The 26,755-nt window shown below is 34.8% G+C and overlaps 1 protein-coding gene across 1 annotated transcript in view; it reads right to left on the reverse strand.

Moving 5' to 3' along the window:
• TRHDE (thyrotropin releasing hormone degrading enzyme) overlaps positions 1-26,755 on the reverse strand; it is a 390,487-nt gene that overhangs the window by 60,965 nt on the left and 302,767 nt on the right. Inside the window, exons 10-12 of the mRNA XM_065887537.1 lie at positions 23,682-23,770; positions 13,550-13,683; positions 13,396-13,451 (exon numbers count right to left, since the gene is read on the reverse strand). Coding sequence (XP_065743609.1) covers positions 13,396-13,451; positions 13,550-13,683; positions 23,682-23,770 — 279 coding nt within the window. The remainder of the gene's footprint in view (positions 1-13,395; positions 13,452-13,549; positions 13,684-23,681; positions 23,771-26,755) is intronic.

The following is a 26,755-nucleotide window of genomic DNA, read 5'->3' on the forward strand; positions in this document are numbered from 1 at the left end:
TTCAAAATTATTAAGATAGGGAAATAAAATGCATAAGCATAAAGATTGAAAAGGAAGAAATAAAACTATAGGTATCTCCAGGTGACATTACAATGCTTGTAGAAAACCTTTAAAGGAAACTATTAAATAGCTATAAGAAATAATAATGAAACTTGTCAAGGTTGCAGAACATAAGGTCAATATACAGAATTCTTATACCTAAATAATAAAACAACTCAATTTTTTTAAATGGACAAAAGATTTGAACAGATATTTCACAAAAGAAGATACAGAGATGAAAAGTAAGTGCATGAAAAGATTCTCAACATCCTTGATCACTAAAGAAGTGCAAACTAAATCAATAATAAGATAAATTCCACACACAATATAATGGCTAATGTTAAAAAGACTGGCAATACTAAGTGTTGGTGAGAATGCAAAGCAAATGAAACTGTCATGTATTGCTTGTTGGAATGCAAAGTGGTCCAGTCACTTTGGAAAACAATAGGGTAGTATCTAATAATCTTGCCAGACAACCGAGCAAGTCCACTCCTTGGTATTTATTAAGAGAAAGGGAAACATAATCACATGAAGATGTTTATGCAAATATTCATAGCAGCATTATTCATAATAAACTAAAACTGGAAGCAACCCAAATGTTTAAAAAATATAAATGTCTGTTTTTTCTAGCTATTACTGCTTAACGAGTAACTATTTTCCAGGAAAACATCTGTAAGGGTCTGTATCTCTGGCACGCAAACCTCTGCCATCCAGGAGGCTACCAAGGTGCCCCGGGGCATCTCTTGTTCCTCACCAGGTAAATAGCCATATTATAGTTCTCAACAGCTTTCTAAATAGAGTTTGTCTTAACTGCTCTCCTAACTACTTTCCCTGCTTCCACTCTGGCTTCCTCACAGTATATTCTCAATAAAACAGCCAGAGTGATCCTACAAGAACATGTCTGAGCAGATCACTCTTTTGTTCAAAACCCTCCCAGTGGCTTTCCCTCTCATTCTAAATAAAACCCCCAACTCTTACAATAGTCTATAAGATCTTACATGGTCAGCGCTGTTACCTCCCTCCCTAAATCATCTCATCTTGCTAAACCCCTTACTCACTCCATTAGAGCCACATCTGTCTATTTGCTTTCCCTTGGACATGCCACACACATTCTACCTCAGGGCCTTTGCACGTGCTGTTCCTCTGTCTGGAATGCTCTATTCCCAGATGGCTCCCTTATTTACCTTTGTAACATAAATAACTCAAATATCAGCTGAAAAACAAGAGCTTCCCTGACCACGATATTTAAAATAAACTCCTTCTCTGTTAGCCTTCTCCAAACTCTCCCATTCTTTTTGCTTTTTATTTATTTACTCTGAAAAGTATCACCACCTGACAAATTTTTACTTGCTTGATAAACTAACTGTAATCCTATCCACTGTAATAGAAGCAGAGACTTTGGCTCTTTTATTCACTACTATTTACTCTAGTGTCTATAATACTGCCTGGTACATAGTAGGTGTTTACTAAATATTTGTTGAATTAATGAACTTGCATGGGATCACCATTTCCATCCCTATCTATGTACATTTTTAACTCCCATGTATCTTCAAATGTGCAAAGCTGTTACGATACAATTGGAAGACATTGCTGACTAACTTTGTATTACAGAACTTTCCATTTGTGAATTACTCTTACTAATGAGCATCAGAAATTGAAATAAAAAAGGTCAACCCACTAAAATTATTTTGACGTACTTGCTTCTCATGTTTTGCATCGTTTTCATTTTGCCTGTTTATGAAAGATGTTCTCATATCACTTATCTGCTGAGAATAAGGAGAACACACAGTTCATTTTAATGTCATGTATATATGCTTTAGAAAATGATTAACTTATCTGGAATGAAAAATAGATATTGAATGATGACATACAAACCAGGTAAATAGCTATTGAAAGTTTTTCCTACTGGTTTCTATACATTCTATAAAGATAAAGTACAGACTAACAAATAAAGAACATATGTTTCTACCTTACTCTGAATTTGGCATATCTTTGAAGTAAATAAATATTTGAAAATGTCTTCACCAACACTTGGAACTTTCTATTGTTATATATGACAATTATTTAGTATTTAATTCATGTTCATATTTTATCTCAATATCTTCCTTTCGCTAAGAAAATCAATTGAATTTAATTTAACTAAACATCAGCTATGATTCTTGACTTTTAAAATTCTGGGGACTTCCCTGGTGGTCCAGTGGTAAAGAACATGCCTTCCAATGCAGGGGGCGCGGGTTCGATCCCTGGTCGGTGAACTAAGATCCCACATGCCGTGGGGCAACTAAGCCTGCGTGGAACAACTACTGAGTTTGTGCGCCTCAACAAGAGAGCCCACGTGTCGCAAACTACAGAGCCCACGCACCCTGGAGCCTGCGCACCACAACTGGAGAGAGAAAAAATCCACATACCACAACTAGAGGGAAACCTGTGCACCACAACAAAGAGCCTGTGCCGCATCGAAAGATCACGTACACCTCAACGAAGACCCCACACGCCACAGCCAAGACCCGACACAGCCGAAAAAACACAGAAAATAAATAAATAAATAAATATAATAAAAAATAAAATTCTGTATGACTTTTCCCATATGAAAAGCAAACATGACAAAATAATCTTTCCAAGGCCAAATATCATGATTTCCTCACAGCATGAAATAAGTATTATGGCTCTGTCTTTGTTATCCACCTACCTTTCAATCCATGTATGCATCATCTACCTACCTGTCAACAAACTCATTAACGTTCACACTATATATATAATTTATTGAAATACCCTATGTATTACTTTTGCATTTATTGAAACACAAAGTTTCATATGGATTTCTCAACTCTTCACACTCTATGAAATAGCTGATAGTCTATCAATGTCAAAATTCAACAGACTGCAGTAACATTTTAGAAATGTAAATAGGAAACCTGAGAAACTCTACAAAGATGGAAATTAAAAAGTGTGGTAAGCTAGGAGGCAAGGGGCTTAATTGCTCTGCATATTAACTATATTTCTAGAATAATTTTAGTCTATCAGTTGAAACAGGGGAAGTAACATTTCCCTCGATACGGCCTAGATAAAGCCCGTGATCTGCCCTCAGCTTATACAATTAACTTCCAGTGCATTTGCACACTGGGAATGCAAAGCCAAGTAATTTTCACCCGGAGTCCTTTCTATTTTGGCATTTCTGACAGCATTCCCAAGAACCCTCCACGAATTTAGAGTGTGTTTAAGTCAGCATACACATAAAACTCTCTGATACTCAATCATCATTCTCTTCAGAGCCTATTGGACTTACTTGAATTTGTCGCATATGGACTGCTAGAGTAACATTTTCTTTCTTATGAAAACTCTCTTTTTTCCCCTCTGGTTAGCACTACCACCTGATGACCTGGAGAGCCGATACTGAACTTCTGTTTAATCCTCACCCTAATTAGCTGAAGCAGCTGAGCAACCGGAAACCCCTGCCTCCCTCCCTTCTGAAGCTCAAATCCACTGTACTCCAGGCCATTCCACTTGAGGAAGGAGGAAGTCGATCTGCGATTCAAATGTGGTCTGATTCCGCAGGGCCACGTGCTACTTCTTAGCTTCTGAGTCGGCCTGTACCCATATCTTTAAATAACATTAAATAGGCTTTGGCACAGTTGCAAGAAGTCCAGTTTTCCTAATCTGATGTTTTCTCACATCCAAAATAGTGAAGGCCTCTTCACTAGTACTCCATTTCACATAAGGGCATTTGAAACATTCCACACAGGCTAGTTGAAATTGCATGCAATTAAGGGAGAACCTCGTGTATTTAAAATAATCTCCCAAGGCTTTAAGATTTGCCATATAAGCAAAAGTGTGTGCTATTCTGAATTAACTGCTCACCTTCATTGCACAAAATGTTGGAACTAAGTTTCCTTTCCTTTCCGCTCTTTCCCAAATCATTGTCTCTTCAAGTATAAAAATGAAATCTTCTATATTTTCATAGCAAGTAGAAACTAACATAAAACACTTATTTTCCCTTACCTTTATTCTAGTTTCCTTATCAGGATAGCATTGCTACCTCAGGTAAATAAGTTATTGAAGCCCAAAATAGATTTTATGAGTTCTAGGAGAAAAATGCGAGCAGTTCTTATAACTGGCTGATTAGTATGTTTGTTAAGAAAGCTTGCGATCAGAAAGGCCCCTAAGAATCTCTGTTCCAAAGTGAGAAAATATCATTACAAGACACCTTAAAGTAATTACTCTAGCATAAAGCCTGCATGAATACCTATATTCATATATTCCTCATTTAAAAATTTTCTCTATAATTTAATTTATCATAATAAAAATGAAAAGAGGTTTTTTGAGATTTCTTTGAAAATTAGGCTTTTACATGAACAGACTAAATGCCAGAGGATTCATTTACTTTTCTCCACAGACTAAGTCTACCACAAAACTCTTGTTTTCTTCTTTCTTATCAATTATTTCTTGCTGAAAGAACCTATTTCCTTTCCTTTCCTTTCCTTTTCTTCATCTTTCTAAGTTCCTGAGTCCCTCAAAGACTACCACAGAATAACTACAAAAGCTAAAGATGCCTTCTTCTCACACTTAACACTTGCTCCAGGTAGCTCTACTGTTCCTGCCTACTTGCACTGTCAATAGATTTACAAATTACTCCAGGTTTAGACACCAGATTAACTTGCAAGAAAATTCTGCCATGTTGTTCACCCTGGAAAACTACTGAACACCTCAGAATTCAATATGCATGTGTATGGTTGATCTGTGTTAGTATGCTCATTTGGGAGCTCAGCTTGGTGCTCTGTGACGACCTAGATGGGGGGGATGGGGGGTGGGAGGGAGTTCCAAGAGGGAGGGGATATAGGTATACATATAGCTGACTCACTTCATTGTACAGCAGGAACTAACACAACATTGTAAAGCAATTTTACTCCAATTAAAAAATAAATAAATAAAATAAACATAAAGGTGTCTCCTAATTATATGAGAAGCCTCCAGGAGATTTCCATGCTTGGGAAAATTTCTAAGACACCCAGATTTTGAGTTTTGTTCACAGCTATCAGACGGCATATCCGAAATGGTAACATATTTAATAACAAGAATAGAAAAGTGTTTTTGAATAGTTAAAACTGAATCCCTGATGTCCTGATTGTTGAATGATCAGCTCATGACACTAGGATCCAAAGAAAGCCACCCTCACTGCTATTCAGGATGCTGCTCTAAGGCCTTTTAGCCCCACAGGAGCACCTGCCTGTCTAAACCGATGCCATAAATACCTTCTGGGCCTCAAAAGCAGTGATTTTCATATTGCCGTGGGTGTCAGAACCACAAGAGGTGCTTCATAGAATGCAGATCCTAGGTAGTGGTGGGAATATGCAATTTTTAATAAAACGTCTCAGGTGCGGTGGTCCTGATGCAGGTGGTCTCTCAGCTCATACTCAAAGCACTGCACCTGAATATGCAAAAGACTCCCAGCAAGCAGGAGAGGAGATAACTCAAATTCATGGAAGGAAAAACACTAAGGTGATACTATCACAGTCCAAGAATCTAACATCAGAGGAATATTTAGGTCTCTGTGCTAAAAGCACATATTACAAATATCTATTCAAGTGAAGTTGATGGTATAAATGACCATTTTGGAGGAAGCTTTACCTAAATAATTTAAATTATGTGTGAACAGGTATTTCAAATTATTGGGAAGCTTAGAGAAATCCTAGAGAAATTCTTATGAAACCTCAGGCTCAGGTTTCAAAGCAATTATAAAATCAAAAGAATCGTAACTTTGTGTCAAATGTGACCAGACAGTACTAACTACAATGTGAATTCTAATTTTTTAAATTTGTGAGACACTAAAGAGCATATATACACATATTTAAACAAATCTGTACTTGCATTTGGAAATTTAGACTATTTATTCTTAAAAAAGAATGGCTTACGCAAATCCATGTAAGCTACAAACATTACACTTTTGTAACTCAAGAGTGCAGGCTGTTATGAAAATGGATCAAACCTAAAGAAGGATGTCGAAATATCTCTCTTCTACTTTCTACTCAGCACTCTCAGACATTAGACATTAATATTAAAACATTTTCACCTACAGAGCTGAAACACAAATTTTGCACTGGAAGATTACAAATTTGCTTTTGATTTAATGCAGTACAACTGAAATGTCTCTAAGAAAGTTTGTCATCTTCAAGAGCCACAGGCCTGCCCTTATGCCCCAGGAGGTTTGAACTTCTCAGAAGTACCTGGAATGTATGATAGCTCCCCCTAAATCCTTATCTCAAGGACAACATCTGTGACTCCACCCTCAAAAGGTTTCTAAAGATAGCTCAAAGGAACATGTTACCTCACTCTTTAACCCTGAGCAAACCGGCTACCCCTCTAGGAACAGTGTGGCTTGAAAATTCGGGAATCTACTCTAGCCTTTTACTGGGTAATCATAGAAAGAAAGCTGAAGACTCCCAGCTCATTATAGTAAATGTCCTGAAAATGCTTTCAAACTATTTTTAACATTTACTGTGACAAAGTGTTGCGTAAACTAAGACCAATTGGAGGCCTTTTGGATATGAATTTTTAAGTAATTGCATGCAGAAAGGTATGAAATGAGAGGGCTTCAAGGTGACTTTTTTGTATATCTCAAGAGGAATGTTAGCTGATAAAGACAAGTAATTAAATCCCCAGCCTCAGAGATGTGAGAAATACTGTGATCTCTTAGGGATGGCCACAAATCTCCTGCACGAACTCATTATGTGTCACTATTCAGAGCATGGAAAGATCTGCCCTGGCCAGAAAGTCCAAAAGCATAACTACAAGCTAATTTTCAATAGCCTTTGGTCAATGGCAGAAGATTGGAAGCATATAGCTAACAATAAATCTTGTTTTGCAATAAACAATTTTATCACTTTCAGGATTTCATAAGTATTTAATTGTAATCCTTTTGCACACACATTCTAGTGGCTTAACAAAAGATAAATAAGAACATAATCTACACATGGTTACTTCTCCCAAATGATTCTAATATAAACAGCTGAAGAATCATCCTTCTCTCCCTGCCCAGTGAGTACAATATAAAATCCATTTTAATCAGTATTCCCGGTATTCTATTATTAATAACTCTCATGATTCCATTATAAAACACAGCTAAGGAAGAAAAACGTTTATACTGAGATTATATAGCACTTTCAAAAAAGAAAAAGGCAGGAATTGAGGAAAGAATTCTGAAACTAAATATCCTTTTTGAAATCAGAATTTATAAAGCAGTAGACAATGTCAGAGGAATCCAGGATTCTTAATCAGGTTTTGCATAGCCATGTTCAGGTGAAGTGAGGCAGTCCTGTTATCTCCATAACCGAGTGGGGCAATCAGGACAAAATGTCCAGTCTGCCAAGGTATTTCTCATAAAACGTTTCTAAGTCATTCCTTCTCAATGTCCCCTACAAAAGGTCAACACATTACAATTTAAACATCCAGCCATCAACACAGGAAAAGCTACTCTTCCTCTAGCCCAGTTCAAGATGAAGTTGCTTTTTAGGTACATAATGCTCCTATTTTCTGCGATGAGCAAAGAAGTAACGAACACATGTTTGGCAGGGGAAACTTTAAACAAGGTACAGGAGAGCCATCCAGAAGACACAGAACTTGTAATAAAAACTATGATAGAGGAAGTCTCGCAAGGAGCAGATTAGTACCAATCAGTTTGCAAACATTGTTAAGGCAGTTTTAACAATGCTGCTATCAGTCCTGAAACTAAGGCCCAGAAACAAAAACAATGCATGAGGGTAGGTTTGAGGTATTCTCATAGTCTGCTTCTTCATGAGCCATTATATTTTCACTGGCTCACATACTGAACTTCCAGTTCTCCTAACATATCGCAGATTTATAAACTCAGAAACAAGTCGGTAAAAATGTATTTATTAATTTTTTAACTTATACCGTCTTCAAAAATGTATTAACTACTACTGATGACAGCTCACCAGTACTTAGAGCACTTCTAAGTGTGACATTCATAATCTCCAGGTACAGGTTCTTGTGCTTATTGTTAATAAAAGACTAATACTTTAGAAGATATAACTGCTATCTTATTTCTTAACAAAATTTGCAAACTAAGTTGTAAGATTCTGTCCTAGTTAGGCTTTTTTAGGTGATTGGGTCCTTAATGGAATAGCCTATAACAGAAATTTTTAAATATGCTATGCAAGCTAAAAATATATGTTATGACATTAATAATGCAATAATCTGGCATGTGTTCTACAATACATAATTGAATTTTCCAGGAAACTGGTGACTAAATAAATAAATCAATGCAGTAACTGCCCAGGGCAAAGGTGGTGATGATGATGGTGATGATGATGATGATTTATCTCTGGAACTCTTACATATGAACAAATGTTCCAAACAGTTTTCACGTATTTTGACTATGTTCAAACAAAATACCACATAGGTCCACAATCCAGTTCTACACACTTTTATAGCTTATTAAAATCATACTCAGAGCATGTTAATGACTTTAAATATCCAAATCCAGTGGATATTATACTTCCTAAAGCGCATCTTCCAAATTTCCAGTTTCTACTACATATTAAGCTAATAAATAACTTCAGTAAGAGTTCTCACGTTATCTAGCTGCCAATTCCACTCCTTCTCAAATCTACGTTTTAATCAATTTGTTGCATGAGCATCACTGTGGTACCAGTTCTCTTGCCCTAAATCCATCCTCTAGTTTACACTTTTTCCTGCTCTCATTTTATTACTTTTAAAACTTTAGTAGATTTCCATGGCAAACTTTCATTTTTCTGATGGTATTTCCTATATGATGTCCTCCATAATCTTTCTAGACCACATTAATTCTTTATATTACAACATTTGCATAATATTTTATTCATCGTATTGACATACTGAATATAGTTAATTGTCTACAGTGTACTGTCCCTGCTAGACCATGAATTCATTGAAAACAAGAAATGCATCTTGTTCATTTTTATATCTCTCAATCTAGCAATGCTTCATCAAAACAAAAACCAACAACAAACATGAACACCCAACAAAAAATATCTAGGCATTTAGTCACTAATTTCAAAGTTCAAGTCATAACACAATGATATTTGCGAGGCAATTGACTAATTCCTTACACACAAGTAATGAAAATTAGAGCATCTAAGTGCAGAAGCAGTGCCATTTCCTATAGAAGCGTATACCATAAAAAATGAGGAAATAATATGACATTTCTAGAACCAATGTAAATAAAGCTATAGAGCTTGACTTAGGGACCTAAAAAAATGGGGAGAAACAAGATGTTTTGATATTGGAAAGCTCACATTTGAAAATATGTTAATTCTTTAAAAATTAACTTATAAATCCAATCAATGCATATTCAGTCAAAACTGCAGCAGGATTTTTAATGGGCTTTGTCAAACTGATTTAAAAGTCTATACTTAAGAGAAAACACGTAAGATTTTGAACAAGAACAAGAGAAAATGTTGTCAACCACAACATACTATAAAGCTAATCAGAGCAACATGGTACTAGTGCCAAAAACAACAGAGACCAGTTAAACAGAATTGAATCAATTCCCTAAAATATAAGCATTTTCATTAAGATAAAGATATCATTTCAAATCTATGAATAAGAAAGTCCTTTAAACAAATAGGATTAAATAATTGGTTATAAATATATTAATGTTAAAGAAAATTAGACCACTCTTCCATTCTATACATAAAAACTAATTAGAGAAGGAAGGGTGAGGAGATAGATGCAAAAACAAAATAGCTTTCAAATAAAAAATGATATATTTTCAAAATGTTCATATAGAGAAGGTCTTCTATGGAAGTCAGAACCAAAGAAACAGAAAGCTACAAAAGGAGTGATGTAACACATAAATTAAAAGCCTTTGAGATGATGAAATACACCACAAAGTATAAAAAAAAAATGACAGTGTTGAGAGAAAATACTGTAAAATTGTTTTCTACAAAAAGGAGTAAAATCCAAAAAAATCCAAAATATATAGGAAAAGGGTAGGAAAAATACCTCACCCATCTTCTATTAGGCTTTTGTTTTTCCTTTAACCAGGTAACAATTCACAGAAGAAGACAAAATACACATGGCAGATGTATATGAAAAGATGCACAAGTTAATTCAACTAGTTCTGTAACAGCTTCAAAAAAATTATTTTTGCTGCCATACCGTCAAAAATGTAAAAGATGTATATACTCTTATCATGAAGGGTTTGGGGGCACTGGGCCCTCTCGTATGTGGTTGATGGAGGGCTCTACTGGGAAACCCTTTGGAATACAATTTGTAATATTTATCAAAAATCTTATACTCTTTAAACCAAAAATTCCTCTTTCAGGAATCAATCCTATAAAAATACGTATATGTGCGACAAAAGACTGTTCAAGCACACTCAGTGCAGTCTTGATTATAATAATGAAAATTTAGCAACACTGGAATAAAGCTCCTCAGATTTATTTTTATAAATGAGTAGAAAACAGAGTGTATTTCTGTTCACGTAAAAAAAAAGTAAACTGTATGGAAATGTTTAAAAGTGGCTGGATTTGGGCTTCCCTGGTGGCGCAGTGGTTGAGAGTCTGCCTGCCGATGCAGGGGGTGTGGGTTCGTGCCCTGGTCCGGGAGGATCCCACGTGCCGCGGAGCGGCTGGGCCCGTGAGCCATGGCCGCTGAGCCTGCGCGTCCGGAGCCTGTGCTCCGCAACGGGAGAGGCCACAACAGTGAGAGGCCCGCGTACCAGAAAAAAAAAAAAAAAAAAGGCTGGATTTATATACACCAAATATTAATTTTATCTGTGAAGAGGGAGGGTAAGAGCTATAGGATGTCATGGAAGGAGTAAAAGAAATTTTTCACATTGTTCTCTCTTGTTTTAATCACTACAACTAGAATGCATTCATGTGGTTTTTATATATTTAAAAAAAAACAATAAAAAATACCTAGAATATGTGTACTTAATTGCACAAAAAGATAGTGGGCCTGAAAGTTTATAGTTTGAATAATTAATAGTTAATTAGCAATTCATTCAACAAATATATATTGGTATAATCCTGTACCAAAGATTAAGTTAGGTAGTAGTAATACAAGGATGAGACAAAGCCCTGCCCTCAAGATCACCCAAAAATCACAGGGACCCAGAAAAGTAGTTGAACTACAAGGTGACAACTGCTAAAGTACAGATCCACAGGATGTCACCTTATTCTTTCTGGGAAGGACAGATAGGTTTCAGGTAAGGTTGTGCAAGTGAAATTTTATTTTTAAGTGAATAGCAATATTCCCAACAGACAAGGGGAGTGGAAAGGAATTTCATATAATGGGCAGTCACCCTGACCTGAGGTCATAAGCGCTGCTGTGCTACTATCTGCAGTTGACTGTCACCCCTCCACCCCTCACTTAAAACCTGTGCACCCTTAGCTAAGAGACTTAACCCCTCTCAACCTCCACGACTCAGCTATAACATGGCTGCAGTAACCACACCCACTCCATGGGTTTACTGAGAAGACTGAACAAAATCATTCATAAAAGCCTCAGTACAGTACCTGGAACATACATATTGATAAATATTTGCTACTCTTCTGTTTGTTATCTATAAAGAAGCCAAAAGGAGCATGGTGTGTTCAGGAAACTGAAAGAAGACTGACTCAGGTCGGTAGCAAAACTTTGAAACATTTACTAGAATGCACTGAAATGTGAATAACCCTTAACTCCAAGTGACTGCAGGGTGTTCCCAAGTAAATGCAGAATAAATCTAATTTTGTGTTTATTTACTTCCATGCTAATAGGAAAATTATCTCATGATCAATAGAACAAATTTCAATATATATTCAAGGAGATTTGCACATTCCCCTGGTAAATTTGTATAAATGATAATGAAATTGTTTACTTCAAATGTTTAAGGCTTCCAAAATTGTTATTGAAAGCAATGTTCTGTATTAGACAACAAGGAATTTAATTTTGGAAAAAAAATCATCTACTAAAATTAAAATATTTCATTAAAAAATAGCTTCTATCATTTAATGCAGATGAGTCAAAGATCCTTTCAATTTCCATCTGCCCTCTCTCTTTAGGATATCACTACTTGTTTGCTTTCTCACCATCATTTCAAACACGCAAGGATTCATATGAACTACCACTTCAAATCCCCTCAATCTTCCTATATTACCTAGCTCTTCTATTACTGCATATATATGAAGCCCTGGCCCTGTCAATTACTAGCTATATGACTTTAGGTAAGTTACTTGACTTCTCTGACCCTGTCTCCTCATCTATATAATGGGAATAATAATAATAATACAGATCTGCTTATCTCATAAGGTTGTTGTGAAAATTATACAAATTACTATATGTAAAACAGAACAGTGCCTGGAAATTTATGTGTTTAATTAACTGGTAATATTAGTTCTCTTCTAGTTCCCTAACCTTTCCTTGTGGAACTCTTAACATAGCTCTCTTTTGCTTGCTTCTCTCTTAGGGCAATGTTACATTAAGTACACTCTCTTACTGGCTTTCTGAACTCTCTAAACTTCTATGTCAAAATAATCTTCATGTTATATCTAATGCTTTCTTCAGAGTCTTCATATCTTACTTAATCTTTATCTCCACATATGACTATCTTGTCAGGCTTTTCTCCACCTCTATCATTTCTAAATTTTTGTCCCATAATATCAGATTATTAAAATTAAAACTACACTGATGTGAACAATAAAAAATATTAAAAGGACTGAGTTATTTTACTATTTAGCCTCAAAATTGAGTAAAATAGCTTGGGTTTACAATCAACATTACTTTAAAGGAATAGCTATTTAATGACTATTCAAAAGAATAACTGATTTTTAACATTATAAATCTAACTATGAAAATAACACAAATATTACTATAACTAGCACTATAACTTCTGCTACAAGATTGATATATATTTTGTCCAGAACAACTTTACCCAGTAGAATATTTATTTCTGTCTTGCAGCACAAGATTTTCATAATGAATCACATTCAAAAATACATTAAAAAAAAGATATACTAGTATATGTCATGAAAAAAAAATGCCGATGCTTCAAGGTACTTTACATCAAAAATTAAATATGGCACAATGGTCATTTTGTAGAGTTCATTAATGAAATTGTAAAAAGAGTATTAATCTTGAGTGTTAAATTGAACTTGTGGCAAAAACTGATCAAGCATCTCCTGACTCAGAAATACCCCACGGCTACTATTGACCAAGAATCTGGGACACTGATTATAATTCATATCCAAACACAAAGGGTGTGAGACAGAGATTATTCTTAAAAGATTTCTTATTCAATACATATACACTATTTAGCTTAATAGAGGAAGTCTTAAGGGCATTCGTTTTATTGTGGAGAGCCACAGGAAAACATACCTGGCTAGGCTGAAGGCATCGTCGATCAAACCTGCTCGGTTACTGACAGAGAGAACCTATGAGGTCAACCAAAAAAAAAAATGGAATCACTTAGGATTAAAATGGCAGATGTTCATATGTCAAAACAGATCTTTGATGAGTAAATCCAGTTTACCTCATGTTTCCTGATTAATTGATCAATTAATAATCTCCAATTCCTTAAATCATAGTTGACTCTAAAATAGCCAGTTTGATTGATGTTCCCCAGTAACCAGCTTCCTTTGTCCAAAGAAGTTATTCTGTGGTGTTCTGAAAACAGCATTTTAGGGGGTAAGAGAGATTTGCAATTTTAAGGGTTAAAATACAGTGAAGTATGTTTTCTTAATACCAGATATCACAGTACCAATAATTAAAAGAGGACACCATCCTAAATACCTAATTGAAATCTACTCTTTAGTCAATCACTATAGCTAGAATTTGCTAGAAAACCTTTAGTAGCTTACTCATTATTACTCTTGATAAAACCCTGCTATGTATATATAATTTTCTTTCTCAAGATAAATGTAACCAAGAAATCTACTACTGTATTCATGTGGCTTCCAGTTACATTGTATATGTATCTGTGGAAAAGGCTTCAGGTGCACATTCTACTTATTTTATTCAGCAAGAAAGTGATTAAAATAATAGGGCTCATTTATTTGAAAGTCACTGTTATTTCTTACCCTTTTCCTTGTGCTTTCTTGGGATGTGCTAATAAATAACAGACTTTCCAGCATCATCAGTAATGTTGGAAAAAGGAACCTCATTTATTTAAGACTCTAATATTTCTACATATAATTAGAACAAAGATAATAAATTCTGCTTATTGGAATCACTTTGGAAAATGGTAACTTGATTATATTCGCTGGTTAATTCAATTAAAGGAAGCCAGTAAAAGTAATCTTATAACTTACATATTTAACCCCTTCAAATATGATACAGATAGAGAACTCATTCACTTTTAATGGCAGCCTTTATTGACTTCCCAGAACCATAGTTTACAATTCTAATTATTTTGTTGCTGCTGCCCTCAGGACTCATGCTTCATAGAAGTTGCATAATGTATGAAGTTTACTTAAAATTCATATTTTACACAGACACACACACAGGTCTATCTAATTTCCACAGTGACTCAAAACCACACAATGCATCATGGAAACCATTCATGTCAGTTCTGAGTAAGAGGCACAACCTCTCTAATTCTCACTCTATTATCCAAATTTTTACACATCAGACAACAAAACAAATTTTATTTTTACTTTTCTTAAGCGCTGAATTTACAGAGTACTTTCTCTTAAGTAAAAGCCATACAAGAAGAGGTTATACCACAAAAATTAATGACAAAAACAATTAAAGATCATTAATTGTTCACGTCTAGAATGGGGTGGGCTAATGTAACCAACACATGTTACATATTATCAACTTTCAGAAATACAGTAAAAAATACTTAAACATAAATGTATACTAAACATAAACATCTAATCTTTAATGTTTCAAAGAGCACTTCAACTTCTTGACACCTTTATTAACAGTATGTGTTAGAACAGATAAAGAAATGAGGCTCAGACAGGTTAACTGAATTGTCTGAGATAGTGCATCTCAGGTATCCTGACTTCCGTGCCCTTTTTACCACGCATACTCTGTTGATACAAGATGGTATAACGTTTTTATTGTATATGATACTGTATACATTTTCAAATTCTTATATTAATTTGAAAAAGGGGGGAAATAACTTGGGAAACAAGAATTATAAAAGGAGTACACGAAAACTTCTTGTAAAATTTTCCTATATATAAATGTTTGAACTTACGCCACTGATCGTCTTTTGTCCTCAGTAGAACTTATAACCTAAAGGCCAAGTAATGGCATTTAAGGCCCCTTCTAATTCTATGATTCAATGGCAGAAGGGGATAGTTCTCTTAATTTGAAATTTTACCCAGCTTAATCTGTGGTACTTAGGAAAATAAATCTGTCAGATATTGCTCTAAAATATTTATAGCTTCCCAAGTTTCTGATACTTTATATCTGCAGGTTTTTTAAAAATTTAATGTATTTTATCCACACAATTTCTGTGAAGCTTTAGAATGTCACCCAATTTTATAGATGTAAAAATAAAAAACAATAATCTAAAAAATGGCATTTAAAAAACAAGTCCTCATAAAGAGAGATTTTACTTAATCATGTCTGAATTCACTGAAGAAAAATTGATTGAAATATTGAGGATATTGTTTCTCTTGAGCAACCCTAACACTGTCTTCAGGAATAAGATTTTTATAGCAAAACATATTTAAATTGTTATTGAATTCACATAGGTTAAGAACAAGTTTAATCATTTTCATCTAAGAAGTTATTATTATTTAAAGAAATTACAATATTAAAGGTTTGGGTTTAATATATGAACACATGATTAAACTTTCTACAATTTTGAAATGGGCATCGATTTCTATGACATTAAATCTGTTTTATAAAGTAACTTCCTCCTGACATTTTAGATAGATGGCATAACTTAACTTCATGTGATGCACTTGGTTCTAGTTTTTTGAACTTTTGAATTCAACAATGTATAGGTAGAATAGAGATCAACTAAAATAGGACAACAATCCCTATACCGTCTAGTCTGAGAAGAAAAAGAAAGGCAGGCCATCTATTGTTGTTTAGTATTCTATTATTAAATTAATAACTAAAACCTGAAGGTTATTACTGTTCATGAATATTTTTACACCTTTGTTATAAATGAAACCTTTGGAGAAATGATTCCCTGAAAAGTTTTCTAATAGATTTTTAAATACCTTTTTCTTTCTACTTAATTATATCTCTAAAATGTTCTTCAAATTAACTAACGGCAAGCAATGAATTTTAAAGAGATCTTTTTCAACAGCCTAATGAGGTACAGTATGTGATGAGTACCATAATAAAAAGTATGGAAGTTATATTTCAAGTGTTTGTAATAACAATTAAGATTTATATTTAGAATATATCCAAAATGGCACAAGACTTAGATTATATCAAGGCAAAAAGTAGTTGTCATTTTATAGTATTTTATATCTTTATATTTTATCCTTCCTTTTGGAATAAAAAGAGAAAGGATATCAGATCTTTCTACTCAGTGTTGGTTGGTTGCAGAACAATCAGAATTTAAAACACATAAAAAAGTGAACCAGGGTGACAAGGGTAACAGTGTGAAACAAATTCAGGTATAATAACACATACTAGTTTTCTCACTGGACTCTTGTGAGAATAAAATTAGATAATGCTCTGTAGAGATTATGGAGAAACATTCCTGTGTACCCAGTGGCAAAGTGTCAAAACTGACAGATCTGCAAAGTAACCTAGCAAAGTATTAAAATCTTGTGTGTGTGTGTGTGTGTGTGTGTGTGTGTTGTAAATAAACTTAGAAAAGAAAATCAAGCTCCTAAGACACTTTCAGCAAGTTATTTCTCAAGCCTTAATTTTCTCATCTGTAAAGAGGGGACTAAAAAAAATGCTCTCTTTTAGGCTTGCAACTTTCATATGAGCTAATATTTAAGGAAAGCGTCATACCATTATGCCATTTTTAATGTTTACTTTGAATTTGCAGCATCAATTAACCTTTTATTTTAAGTCTTATCTATCCTAACATTTTTTTAACATCTTTACTGGACTATATTTGCTTTACAAAGGTGTGTTAGTTTCTGCTGTATAACAAAGTAAATCAGCTATACGTACACATATATCCCCATATCCCCTCCCTCTTGCGTCTCCCTCCCACCCTCCCTATCCCACCCCTCTAGGTGGTCACAAAGCACTGAGCTGATCTCTCTGTGCTATGCGGCTGCTTCCCATTAGCTATCTACTTTGCATTTGGTAGTGTATATGTGTCCATGCCACTCTCTCACTCGTCCCAGCTTACCCTTCCCCCTCCTGGTGTCCTCAAGTGCATTCTCTACATCTGCTTATTTATTCCTGTCCTGCCCCTAAATTCTTCAGAAACACTTTTTCTTTAGATTCCATATATATGTGTTAGCATATGGTATTTTTTTTTCTCATTCTGACTTACATCACTATGTATGACAGACACTAGGTCCATCCACCTCACTACAAATAACTCAATTTCGTTTCTTTTTATGGCTGAGTAATATTCCATTGTATATATATGTGCCACATCTTCTTTATCCATCGCTCTGTTGACGGACACTTAGGTTGCTTCCATATACTGGCTATTGTAAATAGTGCTGCAATGAACATTGTGGTACATGACTTTTTTTGAATTATGGTTTTCTCATGGTATATGCCCAGTAGTGGGATTGCTGGGTCATATGATTCTTCTATTTTTAGTTTTTTAAGGAACCTCCATACTGTTCTCCATAGTGGCTGTATCAATTTACATTCCCACCAACAGTGCAAGAGGGTTCCCTTTTCCCCACACCCTCTCCAGCATTTGTTCTTTGTAGATTTTTTGATGACGGCCATTCTGACTGGTGTGAGGTGACACTTCATCGCAGTTTAGATTTACATTTCTCTAATGATTCGTGATGTTGGGCATCTTTTCATGTGTTTGTTGTCAGTCTGCGTATCTTCTTTGGAGAAATGTCTATTTAGGTCTTCTGCCCATTTTTGGATTGGGTTGTTTGTTTTTCTGATATTGAGATGCATGAGCTGCTTGTATATTTTGGAGATTAATCCTTTGTCAGTTGCTTCATTTGCAAATATATTCTCCCATTCTGAGGGTTGTCTTTTCATCTTGTTTATGGTTTCCTTTGCTGTGCAAAAGCTTTCAAGTTTCATTAGGTCCCATTTGTTTATTTTTTTTTTCCATTTCTATAGGAGGAGGGTCAAAAAAGACCTTGCTGTGACTTATGTCATAGAGTGTTCTGCCTATGTTTTCCTCTAAGAGTTTTATAGTGTCTGGCCTTACATTTAGGTCTTTAATCCATTTTGAGTTTATTTTTGTGTATGGTGTTAGGGAGTGTTCTAATTTCATTTTTTACATGTAGCTGTCCAGTTTTCCCAGCACCACTTATTGAAGAGGCTGTCTTTTCGCCATTGTATATTCTTGCCTCCTTTATCAAAGATAAAGTGACCATACGTGCATGGGTTTATCTCTGGGCTTTCTGTCCTGTTCCATTGATCTATATTTCTGTTTTTGTGCCAGTACCATACGGTCTTGATTGCTGTAGCATTTTAGTGTAGTCTGAAGTCTGGAAGCCTGATTCCTCTAGCTCCATTTTTATTTCTCAAGATTGCTTTGGGTATTTGGGGTCTTCTGTGTTTCCATAAAAATTGTGAAATTTTTTGTTCTAGTTCTGTGAAAAATGCCATTGGCAGTTTGATAGAGATTGCATTGAATCTGTAAATTGCCTTGGGTAGTATACTCATTTTCACAATGTTGACCCTTCCAATCCAAGAACATGGTATATCTCTCCATCTGTTTGTCTCATCTTTAATTTCTTTCATCAGTGTCTTATAGTTTTCTGCATACAGGTCTTTTGTCTCCTTAGGTAGGTTTATTCCTAGGTATTTTATTCTTTTTCTTGCAAGGGTAAATCGGATGTTTCCTTAATTTCTCTTTCAGATTTTTCATCATTACTGTATGGGAATGCAAGAGATTTCTGTGCATTAATTTTGTATCCTGCTACTTTACCAAATTCATTGATTAGCTCTAGTAGTTTTCTGGTAGCATCTTTAGGATTCTCTATGTATAGTATCACGTCATCTGCAAACAGTGACAGCTTTACTTCTTTTCGATTTGGATTCCTTTTATTTCTTCTTTGTCTCTGACTGCTGTGGCTAAAACTTCCAAAGCCATGTTGAGTAATAGTGGTGAGAGTGGCAACCTTGTCTTGTTCCTGATCTTAGTGGAAATGGTTTCAGGTTTTCATCATTGAGAACGATGTTGGCTGTGGGTTTGTCATATATAGCCTTTATTATGTTGAGGAAAGTTCCTTCTATGCCTACTTTCTGGAGGGTTTTTATCATAAATTGGTGTTGAATTTTGTCAAAAGCTTTTTCTGCATCTATTGAGATGATCATATGGTTTTTCTCCTTCAATTTGTTAATATGGTGTATCACGTTGACTGATTTGCATACATTGAAGAATCCTTGCATTGCTGGGATAAACCGCACTTGCTCATGGTGTATGACCCTTTTAATGTGCTGTTGGATTCTGTTTGCTAGTATTTTGTTGAGGATTTTTGCGTCTATGCTCATCAGTGATATTGGTCTGTAGTTTTCTTTTTTTGTGACATCTTTGTTTGGTTCTGATATCAGGGTGATGGTGGCCTCGTAGAATGAGTTTGGGAGGGTTCCTCCCTTGGCTATATTTTGGAAGCGTTTGAGAAGGATAGGTGTTATCTCTTCTCTAAATGTTTGATAGAATTCGCCTGTGAAGCTATCTGGTCCTGGACTTTTGTCTGTTTGAAGATTTTTAATCACAGTTTCAATGTCAGAGCTTGTGATTGGTCTGTTTATATTTTCTATTTCTTCCTGGTTCAGTCTAAGAAGGTTGTGTATTTCTAAGAATTTGTCCTTTTCTTCCAGGTTGTCCATTTTATTGGCATAGAGTTGTCTGTAGTAATCCCTCTTGATACTTTGTATTTCTGCAGTGTCAGTTGTTACTTCTCCTTTTTCATTTTCAATTCTATTGATTTGTGTCTTATCCCTTTTTTTCTTGATGAGTCTGGCTAATGGTTTATCAATTTTGTTTATCTACCCAAAGAACCAGCTTTTAGTTTTATTGATCTTTGCTACTGTTTCCTTTATTTCTTTTTCATTTATTTCTGCTTTGATTTTATGATTTCTTTCCTTCTGCTAACTTGGGCATTTTTTGTTCTTCTTTCTCTAATTGCTTTAGGTGTAAGGTTGGGTTGTTTATTTGAGATGTTTCTTGAAGTAGGATTTTATTGCTATAAACTTCCCTCTTAGAACTGCTTTCGCTGCATATGATAGGTTTTGGGTCATCGTGTTTTCAATGTCATTTGTTTCTAGTTATTTTTTTATTTCCTCTTTTTTCTTCAGTGATCTCTTGGTTATTTAGTAGTGTATTGTTTAGTCTCCATATGTTTGTATTTTTTACAGATTTTTCCTATAATTGATATCTAATCTCATAGAGTTGTGGTCAAAAAGATACTTGATATGATTTCAATTTTCTTAAATTTACCACAGCTTGATTTGTGACCTAGGATATGATCTATCCTGGAGAATGTTCTATGAGCACTTGAGAAGAAAGTGTATTCTGTTGTTTTTGGATGGAATGTCCTATAAATATCAACTAAGTCCATCTTGTTTAATGTGTCATTTAAAGCTTGTGTTTCCTTATTTATTTTCATTTTGGATGATCTGTCCATTGGTAAAAGTGTCGTGATAAAGTCCCCTACTATTATTGTGTTACTGTCAATTTCCTTTATTATGGCTGTTAGCATTTGCATTATGTATTGAGGTGCTCTTATGTTGGGTGCATAAATATTTACAATTGTTATATCTGCTTCTTGGATTGATCACTTGATCATTATGTAGTGTTCTTCTTTATCTCTTGTAATAGTTTTTACTTTAAAGTCTATTTTGTCTGATATGTGAATTGCTGCTCCAGCTTTCTTTTGATTTCCATTTGCATGGAATATCTTTTTCCATCCCCTCACTGTCAGTCTGTATGTGTCCCTAGGTCTGAAGTGGGTCTCTTGTAGACAGCATATATGTTGGTCTTGTTTTTGCATCCATTCAGCCAGTTTATGTCTTTCAGATGGAGCATTTAATCCATTTACATTTAAGGTAATTATCAATATGTATGTTCCTATAACCATTTATCAGTTGTTTTGTGTTTGTTTTTGTAGGTCTTTTCCTTCTCTTGTGTTTCCTGCCTAGAGAAGTTCCTTTAGCATTTATTGTAAAGCTGGTTTGGTGGTGCTGAATTCTCTTAGATTCTGCTTGTCTGTAAAGGTTTTAATTTCTCCATCGAATCTGAATGAGATCCTTGCTGAGTAGAGTAATCTTGGTTTGTAGGCTTTTCCCTTTCATCATCTTAAACATGACCTGCCACTCCCTTCTGGCTTGCAGAGTTTCTGCTGAGAAATCAGCTGTTAACCTTATGGGGATTCCCTTGTATGTTATTTGTTGTTTTTCCCTTGCTGCTTTTAATATTTTTTCTTTGTATTTAATTTTTGGTAGTTTGATTAATATGCGTCTTGGCGTATTTCTCCTTGGATTTATCCTGTATGGGACTCTCTGTACTTCCTGGACTTGATTAACTATTTCCTTTCCTGTTTTAGGGAAGTTTTCAACTATAATCTCTTCAAATATTTTCTCAGACCCCTTCTTTTTCTCTTCGTCTTCTGGGACCTCTATAATTCGAATGTTGTTGTGTTTAATGTTGTCCCAGAGCTCTCTGAGACTGTCCTCATTTCTTTTCATTCTTTTTTCTTTATTCTGCTCTGCAGTAGTTATTTCCACTATTTTAACTCCAGGTCACTTATCCATTCTTCTGCCTCAGTTATTCTGCTATTTATTCCTTCTAGAGAATTTTTAATTTCATTTATTGTGCTGTTCATCACTGTTTGTTTGCTCTTTAGTTCTTCTAGGTCCTTGTTAAATATTTCTTGTATTTTCTCCATTGTATTTCCAAGATTTTGGATCATCTTTCCTATCATTACTCTGAATTCTTTTTCATGTAGACTGCCTATCCTCTCTTCATTTGTTTGGTCTGGTGGGTTTTTACCTTGCTCCTTCATCTGCTGTATATTTCTTTGTCTTCTCATTTTGCTTAACTTACTTCATTTGGGGTCTCCTTTTTGTAGGCTGCAAGTTCGTAGTTCCTGTTGTTTTTGGTGTCTGTCCTCAGTGGGTAGGGTTGATTCAATGGGTTGTGTAGGCTTCCTGGTGGAGGGGACTGGTGACTGTGTTCTGGTGGATGAGGCTGGATCTTGTCTTTCTGGTGGGCAGGGCTGCGTCCGGTGGTGTGTTTTGGGGTGTCTGTGAAGTTATGATTTTAGGCAGCCTGTCTGCTAATGGGTGGGGTTGTGTTCCTGTCTTGCTAGTTGTTTGGCATGGGATGTCCAGCACTGTAGCTTGCTGGTCGTTGAGTGGAGGTGGGTTTTAGCGTTGAGATGGAGATCTCTGGGAGATATTTTGCCGTTTGATATTACACGGGGCTGGCAGGTTTCTGTTGGACCAATGTTTTGAACTTGGCTCTCCCATCTAAGAGGCTCCGGCCTGACACCTGGCACATATTTTCATAATATTTGATGATGTGTTAAAAATACAACAACATGATAATTTGAATAAAAATTCAACTGGCAAAACAAGTGTTTACATTTCTGTTAAGCAGATTAGATTCTGCTGTGAGACCTTTTTCTCATATGTATGTGTGTATGTATTTTACGCACTTACATCTCCCTAATAGGAGCAAGACTGGGGAGAAGAAACAATATTTTTGTTGTTTATTTATACTTCACCTTACTTCGAAAAAAGATTTGTGGTTGTTTAAATTACGCTTACAAAATAGCAAGAAAATATAAAGTAGCAGAATGTGAGAAAGGAATAAGAAAAACAAAATGTGAACATATTTGACCATTTAAATCTAAATGAAATGTTACATAAAAGATGATAATTGGTTTTTTCTTCAATTCAATGGAAAACAGAAATAAAAGAGACCTGTTTCACACTCTAATATGAAGCATTTAGATTGGATTCAAGAAATAGCTTTCTGACAGTGAATTGAAATAGGTAACTATCTTATTTGAAGATATTTAGAAATAGAATAGAATCTCATCTTTCTCTGCTCCTTGAGAGTTGACCCTACCTGAGGGATGGTTTCATGACCTAGCAAGCCTCTCCCTTCTGGCCCTATAATTATCTAATTCTACAGAGAATATTGCCTCACCCGTTCTTTAAAGAGCCAGTCTGGTAAAGAGAAGATAGCTGGAAAATGGAATTGAAAAATGTGGCCTGTGTTTCAGTATCTGGCATACTGTTCTACTGGGAGTTATGATTGTAATTCTGTTCCATTCGGGATTATAAAATGGTACAGTTTAAAGCGGTTAAGAATAGTACTACAAGTACTTAGATTTAAATTTTCTCTTTACCATCAAAGACACAAATAAATTTAATAATTATATCAGCGGACTGAAATTAGACTATGTAGAAACTATACTATATTATACTTAAATGTATAGAGGTAATTCCTCTATATTCTCTTTCTAATTTGTCTTTATTCACATTTTTATAACAGCTGATACAAGAGGTTAAGTTGCTAAACAATTATCTGAAACCAAATTCTCAGGGGAGAATAGATTTTTTACCTGATTTGTTAGAAACCCAAATAATTGCTTCTGGAGACACATGGCTTCTATTTCCTACCACAATAGTTAATGGGATCTGCCAAAGGTAACTGCAAAATAAAAGAGAAACTTTAAGAATAAAAATGGTTATAACAAACAAACAACATTTCCTATGCACCTCCTATGTGATTTTTCTTATTCTCTTTAGGAGAATGTTTGAAATTCCCCAGTCATAAATGTAAGGAATAGGCCAAGAAGATGAATTCACTCTTTCAATGTCGCTAAGCAGACTTGGCCTCTAAGAGTTTTAATTTCAAAACAAAAGGTGGACTACCAACAAAACAATTTATCTTGGAAAAAAAGATTTGAATTTTACGTGAGGAATAAAAAGTAGCTAAAATCTATAAATGTGAGCTGCAAAGTCTTAAAATAACTGCTTTCTACTTGATTCTGCATTAGATTAATGCCCATTCCAGTGCTTTCATGCATTTACATTTCAACATTCTCCTCATTTACTTGTTTAACTATTCTTAAAAAACACTTTTGTCAGATTTTACAGAAAGGATAATACAGCACAGATAAAGTTATTCAGCAAAGTAGGGACAAAAAGCAAAACTGATCAGATCCCCCAAAAATCCAGATCAATACAAAGAACAACATGGGACACAATGCTTTGTTTTCTGAAATGGAATTTCCAAATTGATGTGTGAAATCAACCACCAATGTGCAGGGATCAGTCATGAGTCTCAGCTATTAAAGAGAAGTGTTTTCTAGAACATGACTTTTTATAGGATAAAAGTTTAGGCCTAAACTTGTACGTGAAGTAATATCAATTTAACCTCAAATGAGCAACCGGAGATAAACTGGATAGTCTTACAATAAAATCCAATGACTACATTTTGTTCCCCTAAAATATAGCCAGGTTATGTTAACCAATCATTGCACTATTAGCAACAGGGATAGTCAACAATATGCAGTATGAGAAAAATATTTCTGACCTGAAAACTATAAGAATACTCTATGAGCTCAGTAACTATGGGAATTAATGGAGAATTGAGAATTTTTCAGGGAACATGTCTGGGGCTATGTAGCTAAAAATAGAATGAATATGTCTTTTGATGGGGGAGGACATCTCCAAATCTGTCATATGGAATTTGATTATTATTTTATCATTTCATGTCTCCCATTCACAATAATCAGAATTTAGTAATAGCAAAAATCCAAATGGAAGACTGGAAGAAATTCCTAGTGTTATATCAACTGCTATCTCCAACATAGAAAGTTAATATGTTTAAGATTCTAAATTTTAAAAGTATATGCTATACTTAATCAGACAAACATTTTTGAGTGCCACCTATGTGGAGACATGCTGCTATATTGAATGGACTCTGGACAATTGATCAGGAAATAAACAACCTATTGTAGCGAAACAGGTATTGTTTGTAGGGCAGACATTGGTGAACGCCAACCCATGTACACTCTTTAACAAATATCCCCAAGCTCATAACATGATAACAAGAATATGCCACAAGTATTTAATAATGGATTTACTGTCAGGAAGATACAGAGAATTTATATAATAAATTTATATATAAATATATATAGCTGTTCTCTAAAAATAATGATTCTTTTTGATTAACTGAAATTATTAGGTAAGAGACAACAATGCCTGACTCTGCATCTGATTCTCGAATTAAACTATGAACTCATTTTTGTGTACCTAAGATCTTTCAAAAGCCTGGAAATGAAATGCTTAAATAAATTGCTGTTGAAATGGATTGAATGAGATGGAATTGAAGTAAAAGAAAAGGAACTATATCAGTCTATAATAAGACAGAGATTAACTTTATGAAATTGATTTTTTTAGTACAGATTGTCTATATTGAGTGGGGGCAACTAAATTTTGAAGGCAAATAAATATCAGTTAAAGGGCCAGAAATATATAAAATTGAAGATGTTTAAAACTCTTCAAGGATAAATGTCTTTTTTGTAGCGTGATCATAAAATGTTTATGAAATAGTATTTGCTCCTAATATAAACATACTTATAATTTTACATTTATTTAAACTGTATCCTTCTAAATAATGAAACTAGAAATTACAATAAAAATTGATATGCTTTGATTTTGAGTTTTAGTAAAAGTCTCTAAAGTCAAGAAGGAGAGAGTCATATCAATACCTGCATTTTTGCTTACAGACAATTCCACATACAAGAAACTTCCTAAATGGCAGACACTGTACTGTATAGCAATGTTCAGATGCAAAAAAAGAAGTTAACTTTAAGGTATTGTGATACAAACATTGGGGCATTTTGTAAAACTTTTAAAATACCCTCTATATTTTTCCTAAGAATGTTTTTGGCCTCTATTCTGTGTGTGTGTGTGCGCATGTATGTATACACAAAATCTATACATTGTCACAAAGACAAAGTAAAAATTACAAATCACCAAGCACATATGAAGTTTATATTATTTCTGAATTGCTATACTATCAGTACTATACAAGTTATTTTCCTTAACTTTCCAAACAACACATATTTGATCTTTCCACCAATTTCATTTTTAAGATCAAAGAAAGCATGGCAATTATGTTGCTTTATGATTACAACTTAAAAGGCTAGAAGACCCTAAACATTGTGGGTGAAAAGCTCTGTGTGGTGTGCTGTAAAAACATCCAAAAATGCAGTGAGTTATGTTAAAAAAGAAACTAGAAAAAAGAACCTGTGAAATTAAATTGTGCCCCAGCCCCTTAAGTTTAACTTGAATTTTAGTCATCTCATTTTAAGAAGAAAAAACCAAAAACAATGCACTTCAAAAGACCCTCAAGAGGGCTTCCCTGGTGGCGCAGTGGTTGAGAGTCCGCCTGCCGATGCAGGGGACACGGGTTCATGCCCCGGTGTGGGAGGATCCCACATGCCGCGGAGCGACTGGGCCCGTGAGCCATGGCCACTGAGCCTGCGCGTCCGGAGCCTGTTGCTCCGCAACGGGAGAGGCCACAACAGTGAGAGGCCCGCGTACCGCAAAAAAAAAAAAAAAAAAAAAGACCCTCAAGATATTTTTTATTTAACAGTCCCTGGGACTACCTCTCTTCATTGTA

The sequence above is a fragment of the Phocoena phocoena genome, chromosome 11 (assembly GCF_963924675.1).
Source record: "Phocoena phocoena chromosome 11, mPhoPho1.1, whole genome shotgun sequence".
NCBI classification, from domain to species: Eukaryota; Metazoa; Chordata; class Mammalia; order Artiodactyla; family Phocoenidae; genus Phocoena; species Phocoena phocoena.